Here is a 27,142-nt window from a genome sequence, read left to right as displayed (position 1 = left end):
TTGGAAAGAGCACCCTACCCAAACCCACACCTCCACCCTATCCCCACACCTTCACCCTATCCCCGTTACCCCACCTACAATTTTGTGGACGCTAGGGGCAATTTAGCATAGCCAATCTACCTAACCTGCACATCTTTGGACTGTGGGGGGAAACCAGAGCACCCGGAGGAAACCCACGCACACACGGGGAGAACGTGCAGACTCCGCACAGTGACCCAAACCAGGAATCGAACCTGGGACCCTGGAGCTGTGAAGCAACTGTGCTAACCATTGTGCTAGCGTGCTGTCCAGGTTGCTGGAGGCACACCCACCAATGGTGGACCAATTAAAATTTGAGACGTTCAAGGAATGGAAGTGTGCCTGTGTCTCAGAGGGGTTGGGGGGTTGATAGGGAAGGGAGACACCAGGGTGTGATTTGAAAACAAGGATTAGAACTTTAAAATCAAGGTATTGCTTAAATGGGTAAATGGGACTTGGTGTGAGTTTGGGTATGGACAACAGGACTCTGTATTCAGTTATCTGACTCAAATTTGGATGGCTATGCAGGCTTGTATGCAATTCCAGTTTTCCTAGCAAAAGGTTGAATATGATTCTGAAGTTGAGCACAGATGGAAGATCTCTCCTCTCTGTGGCTTCCACTCCATTCTTTAGCATCTAACACCAGTTACCAGCCTGAGAATTCAACGCTGCTCTATTATTAGGCAGCAGTGCTGCCAAATAATCCAGAATAGGAAGACGAAAGCAACCTCATTCTGCTCGTGGACTCCAAAGATATTTGACATCTCGAAACTTGTTAATAGTCATAATTATTCTGAAAACCAAGTTAGATGTCCAACAATGCTTATGAATGCAGGGAAAATGTTTAGCTCTCTTTACATTAAATGTGACCTGGATTTCGCGATCAGCGACAAAGCAAAGCTGACCTCAAAAAAAAGCTACCCACAAAGATCTACCCGTCCTGGTAAGGTTACCTCCCCTATCCCGATGCAGTTTATATCTGACACCGGGTTCAAGGAGATGGCTTGGCACACAGCAAGAATGATGGGTGCAAGCAGGTTAGGGACCAATCGCATTGTTGTGCCCACATCCAACAAAATGGGTAGTTAAAAGAACTGATTGAGCTTTATAATTGACATTTTCAAATAGTGGAACAAATGTTTCTGATGGAATTGGGATGAGGCTAAAATAAAGATAAACAAGCTTTGTCATCAAATAGTACAAAAATAAAAAAATATGTGCAATTTTTAATCATTATGGAGAAAGTTGACATTCCACATGCATTTGTTTTTCAAGGCCAGAGAGGGTGTTTTTGAGTAATTATGAAGTTAGCACACTATTAAAAACCCAGTTGCACTTCATTCAACATAGCAGATAGATCGTGTCAGTGCACGAGCAGTGGGGAATCCAGTATGTGGGATCCTCCTCAATGTATCCTGCAGAGGAACGTTGGCTCACTGCCAACAATTTCTGGATTTCCATGTTGTTCTGCACACATCTGGACTCCCAAACCTCCTGAGAATCCCAGGTAACGGCTGCCATTGTCTGGGAGGGGGGGGGCCATCAGAAAGGCGCATGCGCATTCGCCATCTTTCTATTGGTTCGGTTGTGGGTAAAATGTTGGAAAAGGTTATAAGAGATAGGGTTTATAATCATCTTGAAAAGAACAAGTTGATTAGCGATAGTCAACACGGTTTTGTGAAGGGTAGGTCATGCCTCACAAACCTTATTGAGTTTTTTGAGAAGGTGACCAAACAGGTGGATCAGGGTAAAGCGGTTGATGTGGTGTATATGGATTTCAGTAAGGCGTTTCATAAGGTTCCCCACGGTAGGCTATTGCAGAAAATAAGGAAGTATGGGATTGAAGGTGATTTAGCGGTTTGGATCAGTAATTGGCTAGCTGAAAGAAGACAGAGGGTAGTGGTTGATGGCAAATGTTCATCCTGGAGTTCAGTTACTAGTGGTGTACCGCAAGGATCTGTTTTGGGGCCACTGCTGTTTGTCATTTTTATAAATGACCTGGAAGAGGGTGTAGAAGGATGGGTTAGTAAATTTGCAGATGACACGAAGGTCAGTGGAGTTGTGGATAGTGCTGAAGGATGTTATAGGATACAGAGGGACATAGACAAGCTGCAGAGCTGGGCTGAGAGGTGGCAGATGGAGTTTAATGCTGAAAAGTGTGAGGTGGTTCACTTTGGAAGGAGTGACAGGAATGCAGAGTACTGGGCTAATGGCAAGATTCTTGGTAGTGTAGATGAACAGAGAGATCTCGGCATCCAGGTACATAAATCCCTGAAAGTTGCCACCCAGGTTAATAGGGCTGTTAAGAAGGCATATGGTGTGCTAGCCTTTATCAGCAGGGGGATTGAGTTTCGGAACCACAAGGTCATGCTGCAGCTGTACATAACTCTGGTGTGGCCGCACCTGGAGTACTGCGTGCAGTTCTGGTCACCACATTATAGGAAGGATGTGGAAGCTTTGGAAAGGGTTCAGAGGAGATTTACTAGGATATTGCCTGGTATGGAGGGAAGGTCTTACGAGGAAAGGCTCAGGGAATTGAGGTTGTTTTCGTTAGAGAGGAGAAGGCTGAGAGGTGACTTAATAGAGACATATAAGATAGTCAGAGGGTTAGATAGGGTGGACAGTGAGAGTCTTTTTCCTCGGATGGTGATGACCAACACGAGGGGACATAGCTTTAAATTGAGGGGTGATAGATATAGGACAGATGTCAGAGGCAGTTTCTTTACTCAGAGAGTAGTAGGGGTGTGGAACGCCCTGCCTGCAACAGTAGTAGACTCGCCAACTTAAGGGCATTTAAGTGGTCACTGGATAGACATATGGATGAAAATGGAATAGTGTAGGTCAGATAGGCTTCAGATGGTTTCACAGGTCGGCGCAACATCGAGGGCCGAAGGGCCCGTACTGCGCTGTAGTGTTCTATGTTCTAGAATTTCGCCGTCATTCCCACGGCAAAATCTAGGCTAATATTTCTACAAAAACAAGCTAAATACAACTATGTTTTAGATTAAGTGGAAACCGAAAAGGAATATAAATTATTTGCAATAAGTTAAAATAATAATTAGCAATTGGGAATTTAGATTCATCGTATATTGCAATGTCATGGAAGAATACTCAGTAACTATTTAATATAGGAATATTACAGTGATATTTTGATGCATTTATACATGTGATATACTTAACTGACATTGGGCATGATAAAGCAATCATTGCAGTTGCTTTCGACTGATTGTAGAAGCGAGTGTTCCCAGTCACCTCTGGTAAGGAATAATACTTAGAAGGTGCTGTAGGTCTTTGTAGTTGTAAGGTAGCAATAAGATCAGCCTGAGATATCATTATCTATCTCTTAGTGGCTGGATATTGGAAGCATTGGAAACAGTTAGGTCTGTAGATTGTCTCTTCGGTGCATCCCTAGCAAAGGATAACAAAGCAATTTATTAAAAGGGAAAAAAGAGGATTTATGTAGTGGAAAGTGGAGCTTTTGAACTGAGCGAGAGCTCAGAGCCGGAAACTTATAACTGTCTGGAGGCTCAAAACCGATGAGCAAAATGAATGCATTAGGATTTCTCCTAATGGGTTTCCATGGAGTTTATGAAAATTTCCACAGGGGGTTAGGAATATCGATGTTGAGATGCTCCCGTAATTTAATACAGGGAGTTTTTGGGCGTGCTGGGCGAATAGCGGGAGAGGCCGAAATCAAGATTCACGCCGGGCACGGACGATTTTGCGTTTCATCTGACCCGCTTCCGATGGCAAGAATATCATTAACGCTAATTTGCATTCATTTCAATCTCATTAACGAGATTGAAGTCGAATGGAGCCGCCTCCAGGAAATCACCCAACTCCTCAGCGGGACGTCACGCAGGCCGTTTAGTACTCCGTTTCAAAAACAGGAAGCTGGCGCAATGGTTACTGAGGGAAAGTGTGACGCTGAATAGCCATTTCCATTTACCGGCATGCAGCTCAAGAAGTATTCAGGGAGGCGGGGGAACCTTCAGGGGGGCTGTTCTTCGACGGGGGTGGGGGGTGGGTGGGAGTGAAGGGTTCTTGGTCGGGGGTGGCCCCTGGGCTTGGGGTGAGGGGCTTTGTGTCTGTGAGGCGTTCAAGCCATCATTACATATTGTGGAGACTCATAACAGGGGCAACCACAGCTATAGCCTGTCTGTCCTATCAAACTCTTCTGGGGCAGATCCCTGCTGTGGCTTTTCTCAATTTCTCTCTGAAAGTCAATTTCACTCCCTTTGACTGTGAGCAGCCTCTAGCTTCACAGGTGAAGGCTACTTCAAAAGAGGAATTAGTCTAGTTAGTTGTGAGAGCACCTCACGCTCCTGAATTCTCAAATGCCTCCTCAAAGGCACAGGTGCCATGTCTCGGAGGGTAATTGTCCAACAACCTTTGATGCCTGAACACAGTGCCTGTTCTCCAGGAATGTCAGAACCATAGAGGCGGCTGCCAACAATCAAACACTAAAGAGCAGGGCTTCACGACTGAGGATCAGAGGAGAGCTGGTAAGGTGAATACAGAACTGGCTTGGTCATAGAAGACAGAGGGTAGCGGTGGAAGAGTGCTCTTCTGAATGGAAGGCTGTGACGCGAGGCTATGGACCAAGTGCTGGCAAATGGGATTAGGATCGGCAGATAAGGTGCCTTTCATGCGGAGGTGCAGACTCAATGGGCCGAAGGGCCTTTTCTGCACTGTATTTTTCTGTGATTCTGTGACCTAGTGATGGTCCGCAGGGATCAGTTCGGGGACCTTTGTTGTTCATAGTACAGATTTTTATAAATGATTTGGAAGAAAATGTAGTTGGTCTGATTGGTAAGTTTGCGGACAAGACTGATTGGGGGAGTTGCTGATAGTGAAGAGGATTGTCAGAGAATACAGCAGGATATAGATCGTTTGGAGACTTGGACGGAGGGATGGTACAGGAGTTTAATCTGGACAAGTGTGAGGTAATTTGAGAAGGTAACAAGGAAGTTAGACAAAGGAGAACTAGTTAAAGTGATTTATTTAGATTTCCAGAAGGCCTTTGACAAGGTGCCGCATAGGAAACTGTTAAATAAGTTAAAAGCCCATGGTGTTAAGGATAAGATCCTGGATAGAGGATTGGCTGACAGGCAGAAGGCAGAGAGTGGGGATAAAGGGGTCAATTTCAGGATGGCAGCCGGTGACTAGTGGTGTGCCTCAGGGGTCTGTGCTGGGACCACAACCTTTCACAATATACATTAATGATCTGGAAGAAGGTACTGAAGGCACTGTTGCTAAGTTAACAGATGAGACAAAGATCTGTAGAGGGACAGGTAGTATTGAAGAAGCAAGGGGGCTGCAGAAGAATTTGGACAAGCTAGGAGAGTGCGCAATGAAGTGGAAAATGAAATGCAATGTGGAAACATGTGAGGTTATGCACTTTGGAAGGAGGAATTTAGGGGCTGATTTAGCTCACTGGGCTAAATCGCTGGCTTTTAAAGCAGACCAAGCAGGCCAGCAGCACGGTTCGATTCCCGTACCAGCCTCCCCGGACAGGCGCCGGAATGTGGCGACTAGGGGCTTTTCACAATAACTTCATTGAAGCCTACTCGTGACAATAAGCGATTTTCATTTCAATTTAGGCATATACTATTTTCTAAATGGGGAAATGCTTAGGAAATCAGAAGCACAAAGAGACTTGGGAGTCCTTGTTCACGATTCTCATAAGGTTAACGTGCAGGTTCAGTAGACAGTGAAGAAGGCAAATACAACGTTAGCATTCATGTCAAGAGGGCTAGAATACAAGACTAGGGATGTACTTCTGAGGCTGTATAAGGCTCTGGTCAGACCCCATTTGGAGTATTGTGAGCAGTTTTGGGCCTCTTATCGAAGGAAGGATGTGCTGGCCTTGGAAAGGATCCAGAGGAGGTTCACAAGAATGATCCCTGGAATGAAGAACTTGTCGTATGAGGAACGGTTGAGGACTCTGGGTCTGTACTCGTTCTTTTTGAAAATTACAGGATACTGCGAGGCCAGGATAGAGTGGACTTGCAGAGGATGTTTCCACTTGTTGGAAAAACTGTAACCAGAGGACACCACCTCAGACTTTCTTCAGCCAGAGGGTGGTGAATCTATGGAACTCTTTGCCGCAGAAGGCTGCGGTGGTCAAATCACTGAGTGTCTTTAAGACAGAGATAGATAAGTTTTTTATCAATAAGGGGATCAGGGGTTATCATAGAATTTACAGTGCAGAAGGAGGCCATTCAGCCCATCGAGTCTGCACCGGCTATTTGAAAGAGCACCCTACCCAAGGTCCACACCTCCACCCTATCCCCATAACCCAGTAACCCCACCCAACACTAAGGGCAATTTTGGACACTAAGGGCAATTTAGCATGGCCAATCCACCTAACCAGCACATCTTTGGACTGTGAGAGGAAACCGGAGCACCCGGAGGAAACCCACGCACACACGGGGAGGACGTGCGGACTCCGCACAGACAGTGACCCAAGCCGGGAATCGAACCTGGGACCCTGGAGCTGTGAAGCAATTGTGCTAACCACTATGCTACTGTGCTGCAAAGGGTTATGGGGAGAAGGCAGATGAATGGGGATGAGAAAATATCATCCATGATTGAATGGCGGAGCAGACTCAATGGGCCAAGTGGCCTAATTCTGCTCCTATGTCTTATAGTCTAATACATTTTGGAAGGTCCAATGCAGATGGGAAATATACAGTAAATGGCAGAACCCTGAGAAGTATTGACAGGCAGAGAGATCTGTGTACAGGTCCACAGGTCACCTGGAAATGGCAACGCAGGTGGAGAAGGCAATCAAGAAGGCATACCTTGCCTTCATCGGCCGGGGCATTAAGTATAAAAATTGGCAAGTCATGTTGCAGCTTTATAGAACCTTGGCTAGACCACATTTGGAATATTGCGTCCAATACTGGCCACTACACTACCAGGAGGATGTGGAGGCTTTGGAGAGACTTCAGAAAAGATTTACCAGGATGTTGCCTGGTCTGGAAGGTATTAGCTATGAGGAGAGGTTGGATAAACACGGACTGTTTGCACTGGCATAATGGAGGTTGAGGGGCGATCTGAAAGAGGTTTACAAAATGATGAGGGGCATGGACAGAGTGGATAGTCAGAGGCTTTTTCCCAGGATCGAAGAGTCAGTTCCTAGGAGACAAAGATTTAAGGTACAACAGGGAAAGTTTAGAGGCGATGTGCGAGGCACGTGTTTTACACAGAGGGTAGTGGGTGCCTGGAACTCGCTGCAGGGGAGGTGGTGGAAACAGGTACGACAGTGACATTTAAGAAGCATCTTGACGAATACACGAAAGGATGGGAATAGAGGGATACGGGCCCTGGAAATGTATCCTCTCATGGCCAAAGGGTGGATGAGCAGAGGGCAGCTGAGCACGTCCGCCCTAATGCTGCTGGCTGAGGTCTGGGGCCTTTCCCGTACCAGCCTCCCCGAACAGGCGCCGGAATGTGGCGACTAGGGGCTTTTCACAGCAACTTCATTTGAAGCCTACTCGTGACAATAAGCAATTTTCATTTCATTCATTTTTTCATTGTGGATCCTGATGTGGCCGGGGGTGAGTGTGCAGCACAACTGGCTCGCTGGATGGCACTCTGAGAGAAGGTGGGACAGTCATGGTAAGAGTGGGGATTTGAGGGTCCTGGGATGGAAGACTCATTGACTGTCAGTCTCCTTCCTTCTCCAATTCCTTGCAGATATAACAATATTTTCTGTTGTCGATCCTGCAAAGGCTTCCCTCACGTTGCTTTTGGCAGGTGAGGAAAGACTCTGTAGAAGACAGTAAGAAGTCTTACAACACCAGGTTAAAGTCCAACAGGTTTGTTTCAAATCACTAGCTTTCGGAGTACTGCTCCTTCCTCAGGTGAAGACAACACCTGAAGACCTCTGTAGAAGGCATCAGCGATAACACAGGCTGGAGGCGGCGCCCCATGTGCAGGGGGCCGCCACACACCCTGAAGTCCCGGCTGCCCATCAGGCCGAGGAGAGACCCAGGAGGGGAGGTCAGCGACGGCCCAAGGTGTACAGGCGTCGTTGGTCATTCACCATGTGCCACAGATGACTATGTCTCAGTAGTGAGACAGTGCGGCACCTGTGCCACATCCTTACGAACATGGAACCCCATGGAATAGGCGGACACCCACACCCAGTGGCCCTGAAGGCCACCCGCATCCCTCGACTTCTATGCCACTGGGTCATTCCAGGGCCCGAGCGAGGGCTTGACTGGCATATCCCAATCTTCCACCCACAGGTACATCCGGGAGGTGACTGTATCTCCTTTGAGCTGAGCCAGGTGTACCAAAGTACCTGGGCTACAGGATTTGCTGCCATCGCCTGGATGCCCCAGGTCCAGGGGGTGATTGATGGAAAGCATGTCACCATGCGAGCACCGGGGCATCAGGGCGTGCCCTATATTAACAGGAATGGGTTCCACTCCCTGAATATTCAGATCGTGAGTAACCACCACCTCAGAATCATGCCAGTGGTTGCCCGCTACCCTGGGACCATGCATAACAGCAACATCCTGGGGCATGTGGAGATCCATGATGTCTTCGAGGAACACCCCAGGATGACAGATTGGCTCGTGGGGGACAAGGCATACCTGTTGAGGTCATTGCTGATGATGCCGGTGCAGAGGCCTGAGACCGAGGTTATAACGAGGCCCACGTTGCCACCCGTGCTGTCACTAAGTGGGGCATCAGACTGCTGAAAATGTGGTTCTGATGCCTTGACCTCTGGCGATACCCTTCAGAGTGTCTCCCACTTTGTGATGGTCTGCTGGGTCCTCCACAATCTGACACAGCAGTTGGGCGACATGCTGAAGGAGAAAGAGGAGGAGCAGCCTTGTCTGAGGCGGACCAGGAGTGGCTGGAGACTGAGCCTAAGGAGGAGCCGGAGGATGTAGGACAGGCCGCAGCAAGGATCTGACATGGCAGGAGGACCAGCAAGTCCCTCATTGCCTCCTAATTCTCTTCGGACAAGGCTGTCTCCATCAGCTGAACCCTCCCCCCCTCCCCCCCCCCCATTCTCCCCCGCCCCCCCCCAAACTTCCCTCCCTCCCACCATTCCCCTCCCTCCCAATTCCCCCTCCTGCTCTTTGGGGAAGGTGGGAGGTGTCATCCCGTCAATTGGGGATGGGGGTGTGGGAGGGGTTTTGGGAACTTGAGGAGTGGGAGGCGGAACTGATGCAAAGAGACAGGTGGTAATTTACCCTTGCAGCTCGTTGAGGGTCGTTGGACTTCTTCCGGCATTGGACGACCTTGTCATGTTGGCCGCACAGACAGCCACTGCCTCCCAGGCTGCATTGCTGACCCTGTTGCTGGTCCTCCGATCCCCTCGGGGGGGGGGGGACAGGGTGGCCTCCCACTCATGCGCAGCATCGCGAGGCCTGGCCACGTCGGCGTGCTGCCATGTTTGTGTGCTGACTGGGAGTGAGCGGTGAGGGAGCGTTTAAAAGCAGCCCCCCTTGTTAGCGGTGAGAAGCTGTGAGAAGTTGACGCGCGAGTCTGGTGAATCAGACGTCGAGGGAACCAGGAATGTTTAGAATCTCGTGGGGGTTAATTTCTGGCTCTAAGTGTTGTTGGCTGGATTCTCCGTCCGCGGGATCTTCCCTTTCACCGGCAGCGCACTCACATCCGCGGGTTTCCCGACGGTGTGGGGGTGCCCACAATGAGGAACCCCATCGGCCGACGGCCGGGACTGAGGATCCCGTTCATTGAATATGGGCCACAATCTCACCACCGCAGCCTTCGCAAAACTCCCCGCCAAACACACCCAAAACCGGACTTTAACTTGAATCCGATGAACCGCATCCTTCACCTTTGATTGCAAACTATGTCGTTAAATTCTGCTGGTTTGGAGTTCCGTTTGCAGGTTTATTACAAAAATTGGGTCCATTACCTGCAGTGCAATCTAACATACTTGAGGTGGGCTCTCCATTCGTAGTTTCCCGAAGGGCTGATGGAAGTATTCCCTCACATAGTATAGTCTGATGTTTCCACCTGTACTGCTTGACTAGTTTATGGACATGGCAGACACATCGTCCTGTTCAAATATCTCAGCTGTCTTTTACTAAAGGGAATGGCTGCTGGTTGAGTAAATGATTCAGCTTTATCTGTGAGAATACCGTGAGTACCCCCTGTCCCCACTCTTGTTCGCGCCAGCGATCGAACCTCCAGCGATAGCCCAGTGGGACGCGAAAAGCTGGAAGGGAATCTGGAGAGGAGTCAGAAAGCACAGAGTCTCACTCTATGCACATGACCTGCTCCTCTATGTCTCAAAGCCACAGGAGGGACTGAAGGCTGCAGATCCTGAAAGAATTTGGAACATTTTTGGGCTTCAAACGTAACCTGGGCAAAAATGAGGCATTCCCAGTGAACCCAAATGGGGGAGGGACAGAGCTGGAGGGGCTCCCGTGTAAAACGGCCCAGAACAGATTCCGCTACCTGGGGATCCAGATAGCCGGAGACTGGACACAGATCCACAAGTGGAACCTGACCAGCCTGGTGGAGGAAGTCAAAAAGTACCTTCAAAGGTGGGGCTCACTCCTACTCTCCCTGGTGGGGAGAGTGCAGACGATCAAGGTGAACGTCCTGCCAGGTTCCTCTTCCTGTTTAGATCCATACCAATCTTCATCCCCAAGGCCTTTTTCAAAACGTAGACAGTCTAATCATAGTGTTTGTGTGGGGGGTAAGAACCCGAGAATTCCCAAATCGACACTGCAAAGAGGAAAAGTCAGAGGGGGCTTGGCTGTACCGAACCTACAATACTACCACGGGGCAGCAACGGCAGAAAGAATGAGGGGATGGGTACAAGAACCTGGCACAGATTGGGTACAAATGGAGGAGGCCTCCTGTAAAGGAACGACCCTCTGGGCCCTGGCCACAGCAGCACTCCCATCCTCCTCAACAAGATACACAACGAGCCCAGTGGTAGCGGCCACGCTGAGAACTTGGGCCCAACTGAGACAACACTTCGGGATAACCAAAATGTCCGCCACGGCCCCCATCTACGGCAATCACAGAATCCCCCCAGCCATGCTAGATACCACCTTCAAAAGATGGAGGTGGGACGGGGGCACACTGACGGTCGGGGACTTTTACGTAGGGCGCAGACTGGCGACACTGGAGGAACTGACGAGAAAGTGGAAACTAACAAAAGGACAGGCATTGAGACACCTCTAAATAAAACACTTCCTCCGCAAAGAGACAGTAGGGTACCCCGGTGCCCCAGAAACCACAGTACTATGCCTGATAGGCACAGGCAGCAAGGAGAGGGGGCTATGTGGGAAGATATACAAATAGTGACTGGACAGAGTTCGAACAACACTGGAGGAGACAGAACAAAAATGGGAGGACAAACTGGGGACAGAGGTAGGGTGGGGACTCTGGAGCGAAGCACTGAGCAGGGTTAACTCCACCTCCTCCTGCGCAAGGCTCAGTCTAATGCAGCTCAAAGTGGTGCACAGAGCACACCTGACCAGAACCCGAATGAGCAGGTTCTTCCCGGAGGTGGAGGACAAATGTGAACGGTGCCAGAGGGACCCGGCCAACCACACCCACATGTTTTGGGCTTGCCCCAAGGTTGTGGGGGTGAGGGTGAAGCCATGCCCAATAGTGGCAATCTTCGGGGTATCGGAGCAGCCAGAACTACACATGGGGAAGGGGGCCAACGCCCTTGCTTTCACTTCCCTAACCGCATGCCGGAGAATCCTTCTCGGCTGGCGATCGGCAGCACCACCCAAAGCTGCTGACTGGCTCACTGACCTCTCGGAATTTCTCCACCTGGAGAAGATCAAGTACGCCATCCAAGGGTCAGAGGAAGGCTTCCTGGATACTCGGGGGCAGTTCATCGGCCTGTTCCAAAACCTGTTCGAGGCCAGCAACAAGGAGTAAGCTAAGAATAAAAAAACAAGATAGATGAGGAGCCACAGGACTGTGGGGGGGGGGGGGGGGGAGCAAAGCACAGCTGAAGCCAACGGGGGAAGTGGGAGGAAGGGACGGGGGATAATGCAAGGTAGTGGGGGGCAAGGGGGGCCGGGAGGGGGGAGGGTCTATAGACCAACCCAGAGGGCAGCGAAATGTAGAAAGGGTCAATTAAAAGAAAGACAAAATAAACCTTTCTGTACAATAAAGTAAATTAACACAGGTATGAAAATGTGATGCATATACACAATTGTTTAAAAATATGAGACAAAAGATTTTTTTTTAAAAGAATACTGTGAGTAGAATCTTGTTGCTGATGATATGAATTTTGCTCATCCAACGTTAAGTCATTTTTAGCCTTCAGGGAACCAAGGCAGAACACTCCTTAGCTCGAGTCAAATGGGAGAACTCTTGAAATACAATGCACCTTTGATATGTTGTCGCCAATAATTAAAGCATAGGGACAAGTTTGTAAAGAATATACCGGCTATTGAACTCGGCAGGTAAATGGCTGGTTTTATGACGTACCTATTCTGCATTAAGTAGTCACGTTACTACCATGTCATCCGAGCTTGGCAAGAGCAGTGTTGCGGTCAATGCTGTAAAAGCTTTCATTAAGTCTATTAAGGGAAGGAGTGTGATTTATTCCTGATCCTTTCTCCGAGGTATGTCATTTGTCGGTCAAAGACACTGCTGACTTTGATCTTTTTTTAAACTGAGTGCTAAACTGATCAGAGCTGATGGCAGTCAATGCAGTCGTGCTTCTAATTATACTTAATTGGGAGTCTTGTTGCAATTCCCAGTAACCATGAGCCCAGTGCACACATCAGTCCTGAAATGCAACATGATTTGCGGCCTAATGTGGTGCCATTTTAGTACATTGCGGGCTGGGGGTGGGGGGGGGGGTGGAATTGGAATTATGTTGTGAGTTTTCTTTAAGATACGGTGTGCCTGATTTGCAAGTTGTAACTCCAGAAAAATGTAACATCTTTTCCTGACTGTTAAGAACCCCTTTGATGTTAAATGCAAGGGTATACCACCCAGAAGGGTATTTTGCAACACCGGTTCTTAGTGGTGTATATTTTCAATTTGGTATACTGTGAGAAAAGGTATACAAACTGTGGACGAACAGTCCAGTCATTGTGTGATCCATTATTAAATAATATTTACTAACTTAAAAAGGAAAAAGAAATGCACAAGGACTGTAATACGCTACACACTTAATTATACTCATGGCTATACACACACAGCATTACATCAAGTTGCCCCTTGGTTCCCAACTAGCTATGTTTCCTGAACCATGCGACACCCCTTTGGTCTCAAACAACTCCAATATTATATAACTCTATGAGCTAAATCCAGCAGATAATTGCTTTGCACAGGTTATCCCTACAGTGCAGAAGGGCACTGCAGTGCAGTACAGGGCAGCAGGGTAGCATGGTGGTTAGCATACATGCTTCACAGCTCCAGGGTCCCAGGTTCGATTCCCGGCTGGGTCACTGTCTGTGTGGAGTCTGCACATCCTCCCCCTGTGTGCGTGGGTTTCCTCCGGGTGCTCCGGTTTCCTCCCACAGTCCAAAGATGTGCGGGTTAGGTGGATTGGCCATGCTAAATTGCCCGTAGTGTCCTAAAAAAAGTAAGGTTAAGGAGGGGGTTGTTGGGTTACGGGTATAGGGTGGATGCGTGGGTTTGAGTAGGGTGATCATGGCTCGGCACAACATTGAGGGCCGAAGGGCCTGTTCTGTGCTGTACTGTTCTAAGGAGGCCATTTGGTTTATCAGTCTGTACTGGCCCTCTGAAAGTGCTCCGAAACCTGGCCCACTCCCTACCCTCTCCCATAAACCCAGCTAACCGGCACATCTTTGGACACTTCGGGCCAATTTAGCATGGCCAACCCACCTAACCTGCACATCTTTGGACTGTGGGAGAAAACCGGAGCACCCGGAGGAAACCCACGCAGACACAGAGGGAGAGCGTGCAAATTCCACACAGACATCACTCAAGGCCGGGTCTCTGGTGCTGTGCCACCAAAATGCCCCGATCACTTTTGGGAAAACCATCTTCAGTTTCTGTACAGGCGAAATCTGCTCGGTTCAAGTTTTGGATCTTAACCGGTTGCCTGTTTAGCAACAACATGTTTTCGGGAGACTGTTTTCTGCAGCTGGGTGGTAGCTGGCTCTACTGTGTCTCTTTCTCCCGTCATTGTGCTATGTATATACCATTCTTTTCCTTTGATGTTACCCATCCACTGGATTCAGCGTTTAACATATGCATGTCAATTCCTTATCTTTCCACTTCAACGTTACCTTTTCTACACTCCAATGTTTTCCCTGGTCACATAGGCAAACACTTGCTTTTCTCACTGGTATGCTAATTCTCATTTCCAAACCTGCCATTATAAGCTCCCTTTGTTATTTTATTTCATCCCAATTTCATTATTTAATCTTAATTTCCCCCAATTCCTAACACTGACGCAGCTACCTTGAAAGGGACTCACAAAAGTATACATCAATGGCGGACAAATTGTTAATATGATTATGCAAGAGGTTATGGACAATCGTTGAGCCAAAATTAAACTTGAAAAGGGGTGAAATGGAAGTAACCGGGATGCAAAACAATTTAATAAGCTATTTCTAAACCATGAGTCCATTGTTTTTTGTTTAAATGCAACCCTTGAACTAACCCCATTTTCTTAATTTTTACCAGCTCCGCTTTCTGGTGGAACTTGTCTGGCCTCTCTCTCTCTTCCTTGTATTGGTCTGGCTACGGAAATCGAATCCACTCTACCAACAACATGAGTGTAAGTGAAAGTGAACTTTGCAACATGTCTGGTTATTTCTAAATGTCTTCTCTGCAACTTGAGGCCGGGAGTCTCCGGCCTTATCAGCTAGAGATTGAGCACAGCAGCGTGTCATGGGGAGCTGCCAAGGGTAAGATTTATCAAGTGGATAATGTTGGCAGGAGTTCCCCCCGTCTGTTTTTAGTCGGGATAATAATTGCAAGGCTCAAGCTGCCCTGATTCATCAATCTCTTTCCCCAAGAGGTGCATATTTCATGGATACAGAATGGCAACAGCAGAGTGGTGGCATGGAGAAGCTTTCTGCTGAAGCTGAATAGTTGACACAGTTCCAGGGACACTTGCTTTCGCTGAAGTATCAGTACAATCGCAAGAAACAAAGTCAGAAACAGAGCTCCTTTCTTTGGAATCAGCAGCTTTGTTTTCAAAGGAGAATTTAAATAAGTTTCTGGGAAGAATGAGCTTACGGACAACATATTTTGAAACCTCTTTGCCTGTTTCCCCCCCCCCCCCCCCTATTTAGGCCATTTTCCCAATAAAGCGATGCCCTCTGCAGGAATGTTGCCATGGTTACAGGGAATTTTCTGTAACGTGAAGAACCCCTGCTTCCGCTACCCGACTCCAGGAGAACATCCCGGCGTGGTTTCAAACTACAACAACTCCATGTAAGTATCATTTAAGGATCTGCGGCGGCAGTAAACATTTTAAACACCCTGAAACCTTACCGATGGAAATGAATGCTGGCAGAACAGCATTGGTGACAAATGAACAAGTTAAGTGTACCTAATCTACTCTGCTGCATTCGCACCTCCACCGTTCCCCACTGAAACCATTACTTTTTCCTGCCTTGGCTGTCCCCTCAGTACACCCCTCATCTCCAGTCACTTAAGTCCAAAGGATACAGACTTGAAAGGATATGGTGCACAACTGGCTTCGCCATCCACTGACACATCTGGCTGGGTCTGCCGCCACTGTTAAAACTATTCCAGAATCATCCAGGAACACAAAATCTAACCCGGCTCCTTATCTCCACTGCAGATCTATTTCTTAAACCCCAATTCCCTCCACTACCATCTGCCGGAACAAGCTCATGGATGTCTTTTGTCACTAAGAGTGAGGCAATTAGATCGGCTACCTCGGCCGTGTCCCTCTCTTCCACGAAACCCAAACGGCAAAACTTCCTTTAATGCACGTTGAGGCTGAAGGCATGGCTGAGATATTAAATTAATACTTTTCATCCATCTTTACCAAGGAGGTTGATGCTACCCATGATATGGTGACAGTCGAGGAAACTCTGTCCCTAGAAGGGTACAAAATTGATAAGGAGGAAGTGTTGAATAGACTGTCTGTACTGAGAGTTGATAAGGCACCGGGGCCAGGTGAAATGCATTCAAGGATATTGAAAGATGTGAGAATGGAAATTGCAGGGTCGCTGGCCATAATCTTCCAGTCTTCACTGGACCCAGAGGAGGTACCAGAGGACTGGAGAATTGCAAATGTTCTGCCCTTGTTCAAAAAGATTGTAAAGATAGTCCCAGCAATTACAGACCCATCAGTTTAATATCAGTACTGGGCAAGCTTCGAGAAACAATTATTCATGATAGAATTAGCAGTCACGGGTGGCACAGTGGTGCAGTGGTTAGCACTGCTACCTCATGGCACCGAAGACCTGGGTTTGATCCCGGCCCCGGGTCACTGTCCGTGTGGAGTTTGCACATTCCGGCACCTGTTCGGGTACACAGAGGGAGAATTCAGAATGTCCAATTCACCTACCCTGCACATCTTTGGGTTGTGGGGGGAAACCGGAGCACCCGGAGGAAACCCACGCACACACGGGGAGAACGTGCAGACTCCGCGGAGACAGTGACCCAAGCCGGGAATCGAACCTGGGTCTCTGGCGCTGTAAAGCAACAGTGCTAACCATTGTGTTACCATGCCACCCTTCCCTTAACTGGAAAAAAGAATTGGGTACTCTAAATTAAAAAAAAAAGAATTAGCAGTCACATGGAAAAATATGGTTTCATTATGAAGAGCCAGCATGGATTTTTTTTTAATTTTTCCAATTAAAGGGCAATTTAGCATGGCCAATCCACCTACCCTATCATCTTCAAATGTTGCTATGTTACACCCTGTCCTTGCTTGCAGATCATTTATATAGGTTATGAACAGTTGAGGTCCAAGGACTGACCCCTGCAGCACTCTACTGTTTACAGTTCACCAGCCAGAGAAGGACCTACTATCCCAACTCTCTGTTTACTGTCAGTCAGCCAATCCTCACTCCAATCTAGTACGCTACCCCCAACCCCTTGAGATCTCACCTTCTGGATCAGTCTTTTATGCAGCCCCGTGTCAAACGCCATCTGAAAGTCTAGATATACCACATACACAGCTACCCCATTATGCACCTTCCTGGTTACATCCTCAAAGAACTCGAGCAAGTTTGTCAAGCATAACTTATCCTTCATTAAACCATGCTGACAATGGTGGTTCGAACTTTGTCTTTCCAAATGTTCAGTCATCTTCTCCTTAATGATTGATTCCAGCAGCTTCCCCACCACAGAGATCAAGCTAACCGGTCTATAGTTTCCTACTTTTTGCCTCTCTCCCTTTTTGAATAGGGGTGTCACATTAGCATATTTCCAACAAATATTTGGATGACTGACGCCATTTGTATTTGGTCCCTGCCCAAACTATATTCCCGAGCTACTGACATCATCCCTTTCCCAGGCACCAGGCTGAAATTAAACCAATCAGTTCACAACCTGGATGTCACGTTTGATCTTGAGATGAGCTTCCGACCTCCTATTCACGACATCTCTAAGGCTGCCTGTTTCCATCTCTGTAACAGTAATCGATTTTGCCCCTGTCTCAGCTCATCTGCTCCTGAAAGCCTCATCCGTGACATCGTTACTTCCAGACTCAATTATTCCAGCGCACTGCTGGCTGGTTTGCCCATTCTGCCTTGAGTAAACTTGAGGTCATCCAAAGTTCTCCTGCCCATATTGTACCTCACAGGAAGTCCTGATCCCCATCATCCCCTGAGCTCGGCAACCTACATTGGCTCTCAGACAAGCAATGTCTTGATTTTGAAATTCTCATCCTCCTTCCTCTGGGACCTTGTCCCTCCCTAACTCTCTGATCTCCTCTAACCCCCAAAAGAATAGGCATGATGGCAGGCACAGAGACAATGGGCTGAAGGGCCTCTTTTTGTGCTTAAAACTGTGACTCTTTGACCTCTGGGATATGTGCGCTCCTCTAATTCTGGCCTCTTGTGCAATCCCAATCCCAATCGCTCCACCATTGGCAGCCATGCCTTCAGATGCCTTAAGCCCGAGCTCTGGAATTCCCCTCCTCCACATCTCCGCCTCACTAACTCATTTTTCTCCTTTATGACACTTCTCAAAACCTACCTCTTTGACCAAACTTTCACATGGTTCAGTGTCGGAATTTGTTTTATAATGCTCCTGTAAACCACCTGGGGTCACTTCATTACATTAATGGCGCTATTCAAATATAAGTTATTGATAGGGCAGCACGGTGGCGCAGTGGTTAGCACTGCGGTCTCATTGCGCCCAGGTCTCAGGTTCGATCCCGGCTCTGGGCCACTGTCCGTGCGGAGTTTGCACATTAGTGTAAAAACAATTTTAAGACATTAACAAGACCCTAAAATAATTAGTTGTGAATGCTGCTGATGTTTCAGTTATCCCTGAATACGTTCTCACTGTTTTCTGACATATCTACAACCCCTCCTGTCCTACCCTGAGGTTTGTGACAGGTGCTGGTGTGTGGTTCCACTGCACAGTGACTGAGGAGACCTGTGAGTGAAGGTTGGGAGATGACGAGGTCCCTTCAGTCTGATTAGTTTTCCTCCTCCCATCAACCCGGCGTGGTTTTTTATTGCAACTGATGGCCAGACTGAGCTCAATTGTAACATATAACAGTGGCTGCGATCAAATACTTGACCCCTGACTCATGGTGCAGTGCATTAATGCGACCCCGCTCCCTGAACAATCTGATTTTGGGAATGTGTCATGAAAGTTCAGATGCTTAGGTCTTTATTTGGGTATGTGCACTGATCTAGTCCATTGTGCTAATTAGTTTAACATGTTTGTTGTTCAATTATAACCATTCTGTGATCCTGTAATGTTAAGGTACAATATGTTATCCTGTATCAGGAAGCTTAGGGAAATTAACTGCTGTTGGCTGCATTCAGTCTGTTGTACATTCTGTCAATAGCACTTTAATCTATAGATTTACAGGAGGAGAGTGATTCGTCAATGTTCCCTCCTCTGCGTGTAACCGCACCGATTCTGGATGGACCGCAGTCCCAGGAGGCAAACAACCTCTTCGCTGAAAATAATTATTCCTCATGCGTGAGCAGTGTCAGTGAGCTGTACTGAACAATGGAGAACATTGTGGCTGAGGCTAATCCTGTCCTCACCTGATATCAAAACATGACTGTTGCACAGGGGGGCAGCACGGTAGCATAGTGGTTAGCACAAATGCTTCACAGCTCCAGGGTCCCAGGTTCGGTTCCCGGCTTGGGTCACTGTCTGTGTGGAGTCTGCATGTTCTCCCCGTGTGTGTGTGGGTGTCCTCCGGGTGCTCTGGTTTCCTCCCACAGTCCAAAGACGTGCAGGTTAGGTGGATTGGCCGTGCTAAATTGCCCTTAGGGTCCAAAATTGCCCTTAGTGTTGGGTGGGGTTACTGGGTTATGGGGATAGGGTGGAGGTGTGGGCTTGGGTAGGGTGCTCTTTCAAAGAGCCGGTGCAGACTCGATGGGCTGAATGGCCTCCTTCTGCCATGTAAATTCTGTGAAACAGCAGTGGCAGTAATCAGCAAAGGGAGATTGAACTGGTTTTACTTCTCCCATCCTCTCAATTCTCACAGGCCCAGTGAGGTAACTTGTCACAACACAACCCTGGCTGTGACCAGTTGACTCTGTGTAGTCTAAGGGCTGGGTCCAAAAACTTACATTCTGCTTCAACATTGATATTTACCCATGTACATTGCTCAAAGATATCAGCTGAAGTTTCTTTTGTGAGGGCCACGAAGAGTGCAACACGGGCTTGTGTGTCAAACAAAATGTAACTTTATTTACACTAATATTTACACAGCACCAATAGTTCGCTACTGGTCTTCTCGCCAGCCGGTACCAAACTAGCCGGCTCTATTTATACAACAGAAAAGGTTAACGTTTCCCCCACTCCCTTATTGGGGGAACTCATATTCCTCGAGACCCATGGGGTGACCGATTGTCCCTCCCCAATAGAATCTGTGCAGGTTACAACAGTTTCTAATAGGTTTGGACCACAGACTATGGAGGCTAACTTTCTCCTATGCTTATTTCTAGACTTGCTCGAGTATATGCGGACGTTCAAGAGCTGCTGTTTGATAAGCCTGAAATCTATAAGTTGAGAAAGATCTGGGACGATGTGTGTTTTCTGTCTGAATTCATGGATATGCTCAGGATCAATCCCAGAAAAGTTGCAGGCAAGAGGCTCTCATCACCTTTATTATAAAAAAAGAAATGATGTGGAGATGTCGGCGTTAGGCTGGGGTGGGCACAGTAAGAAGTCTTTCAACATCAGGTTAAAGTCCAACAGGTTTATTTGGCATCACTAGCTTTCGGAGCGCAGCTCGTTCCAAAGGGTCTACACTCCGAAAGCTAGTAATTCCAAATAAATCTGTCGGACTTTAACCTGGTGATAAAAGAGAAAGACGTGCATTCACGACCCCAGCACATTTCAAAACAAAGGAGATTGAGTGGTGAATGATGCCAGTGAAGTACCTGTTGAAGTGTAAGCACATTTGTCATGGGGCCATCAACTCATTTCTGGTATGGGAGGCCATTCAGTCTACTTTGGCTCTCTGTAGAGGAGGCCTGTCAGTTCCATTCCGCACCCCCCCCCCCCCCCCCTGTGTCCCCCCATCCCCATAGCTCTGCATTTTATTTCTATCAAATGCCTATCTCATTTTCATTTGAACTCATTGATCGTCCCTACTTCCGCCACACTCCTAAGTAGCGAGTGACAATGTAGGTCCCTTCGAGAGTAACAGGTCTTGCTTCACAATGAATTGAGAGTATGCAATTCTCACTGAATATTGTACTTAAGATTTGGGTTTTGCATCTCTTGCCCAAAACTTTAAATCTGTGCCCCAGAGTCCCTGTACCATCAGCTAATAGGAATAGTTCCATTGTCTACCTTTTGTGAAGGGTAGGTCGTGCGTCACAAACCTCATTGAGTTCTTCGAGAAGGTGACCAAACAGGTGGATGAGGGTAAAGCAGTTGATGTGGTGTATATGGATTTCAGTAAAGCGTTTGATAAGGTTCCCCATGGTAGGCTATTGCAGAAAATACAGAGGCATGGGATTCAGGGTGAATTAGCAGTTTGGATCAGAAATTGGCTAGCTGATAGAAGACAAAGGGTGGAGGTTGATGGGAAATGTTCTGACTGGTGTCCAGTTACTAGTGGTGTACCACAAGGATCTGTTTTGGGGCCACTGCTGTTTGTCATTTTTATAAATGACCTGGAGGAGGGCGCAGAAGGACATTTGCAGATGACACTAAAGTCGGTGGAGTTGTGGACAGTGCAGAAGGATGTTGCAAGTTACAGAGGGACATAGATAAGCTGCAGAGCTGGGCTGACAGGTGGCAAATGGAGTTTAATGCAGAAAAGTGTGAGGCTGATTCATTTTGGAAGGAATAACAGGAAGACAGAGTACTGGGCTAATGGTAAGATTCTTGGTAGTGTGGACGAGCAGAGAGATCTCAGTGTCCATGTCCATAGATCCCTGAAAGTTGCACCCATGTTGAGAGGGTTTTTAAGAAGGCGTACGGTGTGTTAGCTTTTATTGGTAGAGGAATTGAGTTTCGGAGCCATGAGGTCATGTTGCAGTTGTACAAAACTCTGGTGCGGCCGCATTTGGAGTATTGCGTGCAATTCTGATTGCCACATTATAGGAAGGATGTGGAAGCATTGGAAAGGTTACAGAGGAGATTTACACGGATGTTGCCTGGTATGGAGGGAAGATCGTATGAGGAAAGGCTGAAGGACTTGAGGCTGTTTTCGTTAGATGATCAGAGGATTAGATAGGGTGGACATTGAGAGCCTTTTTCCTCGGGTGGTGATGGCCAGCACGAGGGGACATAGCTTTAAATTGAGGGGAGATAGATATAGGACAGATGTCAGAGGTAGGTTCTTTACTCAGAGAGCAGTAAGGGCGTGGAATGCCCTGCCTGCAACAGTAGTGGAGTCGCCAACACTAAGCGCATTCAAATGGTCATTGGATAGGCATATGGACGATAAGGGAATAGTGTAGAGGGACTTTAGAGGGGTTTCACAGGACGGCGCAACATCGAGGGCTGAAGGGCCTGTACTGCGCTGTAATGTACTATGTTCTATGTTCTTACTTAAACCTGTCAAAAGGTGTATTAAATTCCATCTGCCCCTTGTCTGCCCATTCTGTTAGCCATTTTTATGTTCTATTTCAGCTGATTTATATCATCCTCTCTCTCTTTGCCACTCTTCCAAGTTTGGTAATCATTGATAAATTTTGAAATTTTACTCTGTATTCCAATATCCAAATGATCCTGGCACCGACCCTTCGGGTAGCTAATGTCTACCGTCCTCCAGTCTAAAAAATACCTATTTAAATTAAATTCCTGCGTATGAATGTATTGTCACTTCCAACAAGCATGAATATACCTCGTTCCAAACTTGACTCATATTAAACTGCTTGTTAGTGTACTTATTAGCGCACAATAGTGCAGAAGTGTGGGGAGCCTATAGTTCCATGTTTCTTTCTCCATGGGCAATGCCTCTAGCAATCAGGGTCAACTTGCCATTTTCTCCTGTGATATAAATTGTTGTGATCATTTGAAATTTGGCATTTGTCCTGATGAGTGTAAGGCCAAAAGCTTCAGCAACATGTCTCCCTTTTCCAATAATGGATCTTAGACAATGCGAGTCATATCTATATGCCACTCCTGGATGCCAGAGTGTGGCGACTAGGGGGTTTTCACAGTAACTTCATTGCAGTGTTAATGTAAGCCTACTTGTGACAAAATTAAAGAGTATTTTTATTATTATGTTGGATTTTGTGGGACATTGAGTACAAACAGAGTACAAATAGAGCCATATTGTACAAAAGTAAAGAAGTTATGCTGAACTTTTAAAATTTAAACCTCAGCTAGAATATTGTGCCCAATTCTGGGAAACGTATTTTTGAAGGCCTTGGACAGGATGCAGAGAAGATTTATTAGAATGGTACGAAGGCTGAGGGACTTCAGTCACGTGAATAGGTGAAAGATGTTGGGGTGGTTCTTGTCAGAGCAGGTAAGGTTCAGAAGAGATCTAATAGAGGTGTCAAAACCATGAAGAGTTTTGATGGAGTAAGTAAGGAGAAATTGGGGTAAATTTTCCAGTCCTGCCTTCCGCAGGGAATCGTCGCGGGCCGGACAAACAAGTTGACGAACCATTTAAAGATCCGTTGACCCTGGGCAGGAATGTCCGATCTCGGGGTAGGTGCGACCCATTGTTTCCAGTGGCAGAAGAGACAGCGACTAGGCGACACAGGTTTAAGTTATAGGCAAAATAACCAGAGGTGAGATGAAGAGAATTTTTTTTATATGGCAAGATATGATGGAACAGGTTCAATAGTAACTTTCAAAAGAGAATAATAATAATCTATATTATGCCACGTGTAGGCTTAAATTAACACTGCAATGAAGTTACTGTGAAAATGTCCTTGAGAAAAACTGCAGTGCGCTGGGGAGAAAGCAGGTCAGTGGAACTAATTGAATTGTTCTTACAAAGAGCTAGAACAGACATAATTCTTCCTTCACCAACTATCAGGAGTATATCATAACATCTGAGATCGCATTCTGACTAACGTAACAAAGTGAAACAAAAGATAAGTTGATGGATAAGAAGATCTTCCATTCCTTATTTTTCTGTTTTCACGATATTCCTATTTTATTCTCAGGGAGAGGTATTCGGATCAGAGATATTCTGAAGGATGATGAAGCTCTGACCTCCTTCTTACTCAAGGATATTGGGCTTTCAGACTCGGTTGTTTATCAGTTGATCAACGCCCAAGTGCGGCCTGAAGAGGTGAGTGCTGCTTTGGTTATGCCGCTTGTGTGCTAACCTCGGCAAGTCAGGAATGAGGAAAGGCCACGCTGCTCCTCAGACACACTCTTTCCGCTTTCTACAGACACAAACTCACCCAACCAAGAGCTCCGTAATGCCAGTTCTTGACCAACGGTCAACGACCCGAAACATGAATTTAACACATTCAAAACCCATCCAATTGAACAGAATTGAAATCAGGCCCGTTAACTCTGTAAGTCCCTCTGCAGATGCTGCCGGATCTGTTGAGTTTTTCTCACATTATCTGTTTTTATTCTAGTTCCATGATGTCCACTTAAATCAAATTATTTCATCTTTATAATTTTAAGTCCCTTTCTCATCACATATTGATACAGTTAGAATACAAGACCAGGGATGTATTTTTCAGGCTGTATAAGGCTCTGGTCAGACCCCATTTGGACTATTGTGAGCAGTTTTGGGCCCCGTATCTAAGGAAGGACATTCTGGCCTTGGAAAGGGTCCAGAGGAGGTTCACAAGAATGATCCCTGGAATGAAGAGCTTGTCGTATGAGGAACGGTTAAGGACTCTGGGTCTGTACTCGTTGGAGTTTAGAAGGATGAGCGGGGATCTTATTGAAACTTACAGGATACTGCGAGGACTGGATAGAGTGGACATTCAGAGGACATTTTCACTTGTAGGAAAAACTAGAACCAGAGCGCACAATCTCAGACTAAAGGGACGATCCTTTAAAAGAGAGATGAGAAGGAATTTCTTCAGCCAGAGGATAGTGAATCTGTGGAACTCTTTGCCGAAGAAGGCTGTGAAGGCCAAATCACTGATTGTCTTGAAGGCTAGAGATAGATAGGTTTTTGATCAATTAGGGGATCAGGTGTTATGAAGAGAAGGCAGGAGAATGAAGATGAGAAAAATATCAGCCACGATTGAATGGCGGAGCAGACTCGATGGGCTGAATTTCCTAATTTTTTTTTTGGTTTTTAAAATAAATTTAGATTACCCAATAATTTTTTCCAATTAAGGGGCAATTTAGCGTGGCCAATCCACATACCCTGCACATTTTTGGGTTGTGGGGGCGAAACCCATGCAGACACGGGGAGAATGTGCAAACACTGCATATAGACAGTGACCCAGAGCCGGGATCGAACCTGGGACCTCAGCGCCGTGAGGCAGCAATGCTAATCACTAGGTCACCGTTCTGCCCTTGAATGGCCTCTGTCTTATGGTCTTATAGTTCATTTTGAAATGTGTTAGGTGATTGAGATACTCATTCTTGTTCAGAAGAAAGATGCCAATTAATATCACTGTCTTATTCTGATTCATAGCATCATCTAATGCCCTGGATCCAGAACATTTGGGTATTTTCGTTATTTAGTGTTTGGGGGCAGGAGAGACAGTTTGTTGCCATGTCCCCAGAATTCCCACAATCAGCACATTCTACCCCTGGTACAGAGGGATCAAAGGAAGGCTGACCTTTGGGCCATGAGCATCCTAATGGCTGGTACAAAGTGAGCATGTAATGGCCTGGCATCAGGGCCGGGATTCTCCCCTACCCGGCGGGGCGGGTGGTCCCGGTGGGATGGAGTGGCGTGAACCACTCCGGCATCGGACCGCCCCAAAGGTGTAGATTTCTCCGCACCTTTAGGGGCCAAGCCCTAACATTGAGGGGCTAGGGCTGCGCCGGAGTAGTTGGCGCCCCGCCGGCCGGCGGGAAAGGCCTTTGGCGCCATGCCAGGCGGGGCCAAAGGGACTTTGCCAGCTGGCGGAAGTCCGCGCATGTGCCGGAGCCTCAGCGGCTGCTGACGTCATCCTCGCGCATGCGCAGGGGAGGGGGTCACTTCCGTGTCCGCCATCGTGAAGACAATGGAGAACACGGAAGGAAAAGAGTGTCCCCACGGCACAGGCCCGCCCGCCGATCGGTGGGCCCCGATCACAGGCCAGGCCACCGTAGGGGCATCCCCCAGGGCCAGATCGCCCCTCCAGGACCCCGGAACCCGCCCACGCTGCCTGGTCCCGCCGGTAAGGTAGGTGGTTTGATTCCCGCCGGCATGACAGCAGCGGGACTTCGGCCCATCGCGGGCCAGAGAATCGCCGGTGGGGGGGGGGGACTCGCCGATAGGCGTGGGGCGATTCCCGCCCCCGCCGAATCTCTGGTGCCGGAGACTTCGGGAGATGGTGGGGGCGGGATTCACGCCGGCCCCCGGCGATTCTCTGTATAGGGTTGTGTTTGAGAGCGCTGATGATGGCTCCTCTTCCATTTTCACCAGCGAAGTACTATGAAAACCCAATGGTAACAGCGTCCTAAAGAGTATGCAAACAGTTTACGCAACATTTTAAACCAGGGATTATGTCATTAAAGGCGCCGCTATATGGGAACCATAGATTTATCCCAGCAGGAATGGATGTGGCGTCCAGGGCCTGGGAATAGGAAGGTGTAGAGAGGTTTAGGGATTTGTTCATGGAGGATAGGTTTGCAGGGCTGGAGGAACTAATGGAGAAGTTCCAGCTTCCGGGGGGGAATAGGTTCAGATATCTATAAGTGAGGAACTTTGTTCGGAAGTAGCTTTCTACGTTTCTTCAGTTGCTCCCCCCTTCTCTGGTGGATAAGGTTGTGTCTAGGGATGGAGATGAAGATGGAGGTGGAGGGGCAGCACGGTAGCATTGTGGATAGCACAATTGTTTCACAGCTCCAGGGTCCCAGGTTCGATTCCGGCTTTGGTCACTGTCAGTGCGGAGTCTGCACATCCTCCCCGTGTGTGGGTGGGTTTCCTCCGGGTGCTCCGGTTTCCTCCCATAGTCCAAAGATGTGCAGGTTAGGTGGATTGGCAATGATAAATTGCCCTTAGTGTCCAAAATTGCCCTTAGTGTTGGGTGGGGTTACTGGGTTATTGGGATAGGGTGGAGGTGTTGACCTTGGGTAGGGTACTCATTCCAATGGGCCAGTGCAGACTCGATGAGCCGAATGGCCTCCTTCTGCACTGTAAATTCTATGAAGATCTCTGATGGATAGTTGATGGAGAGAGAGAGGGCTTTTTTCGAGGAGATTGAGCAAATGGGAGGAAGAGTTGGGTTGCACACTTGATGGGGGGGGGGGGATGTGGAGTGAGGCCCTACACGGGGTAAACTCGACTTCCTCATGTGCGAGACTGAGCTGATTAAGTTTAAAGTGGCGCAAAGAAATGAAATGAAAAATGAAAATCGCTTATTGTCACGAGTAGGCTTCAATGAAGTTACTGTGAAAAGCCCCTAGTCGCCACATTCCAGCGCCTGTCCGGGGAGGCTGG

General features: G+C 47.6%; 1 protein-coding gene across 3 annotated transcripts in view; it reads left to right on the top strand.

The window, feature by feature from the left end:
* Positions 1–27,142, top strand: part of abca4b (ATP-binding cassette, sub-family A (ABC1), member 4b) — a 152,589-nt gene that overhangs the window by 16,946 nt on the left and 108,501 nt on the right. For all 3 annotated transcript variants that reach the window (XM_038793873.1, XM_038793871.1, XM_038793872.1), the window contains exons 3-6: positions 14,656–14,749; positions 15,270–15,411; positions 20,100–20,239; positions 23,736–23,863. In XM_038793873.1, the coding sequence (XP_038649801.1) occupies positions 14,656–14,749; positions 15,270–15,411; positions 20,100–20,239; positions 23,736–23,863 (504 nt within the window). The remainder of the gene's footprint in view (positions 1–14,655; positions 14,750–15,269; positions 15,412–20,099; positions 20,240–23,735; positions 23,864–27,142) is intronic.

Source organism: Scyliorhinus canicula, chromosome 4 (genome assembly GCF_902713615.1).
Source record: "Scyliorhinus canicula chromosome 4, sScyCan1.1, whole genome shotgun sequence".
In the NCBI taxonomy this organism is placed as follows: Eukaryota; Metazoa; Chordata; class Chondrichthyes; order Carcharhiniformes; family Scyliorhinidae; genus Scyliorhinus; species Scyliorhinus canicula.
Note: the sequence above shows the minus strand (reverse complement) of the source record. Positions and strands in the feature narration are given on the sequence as shown.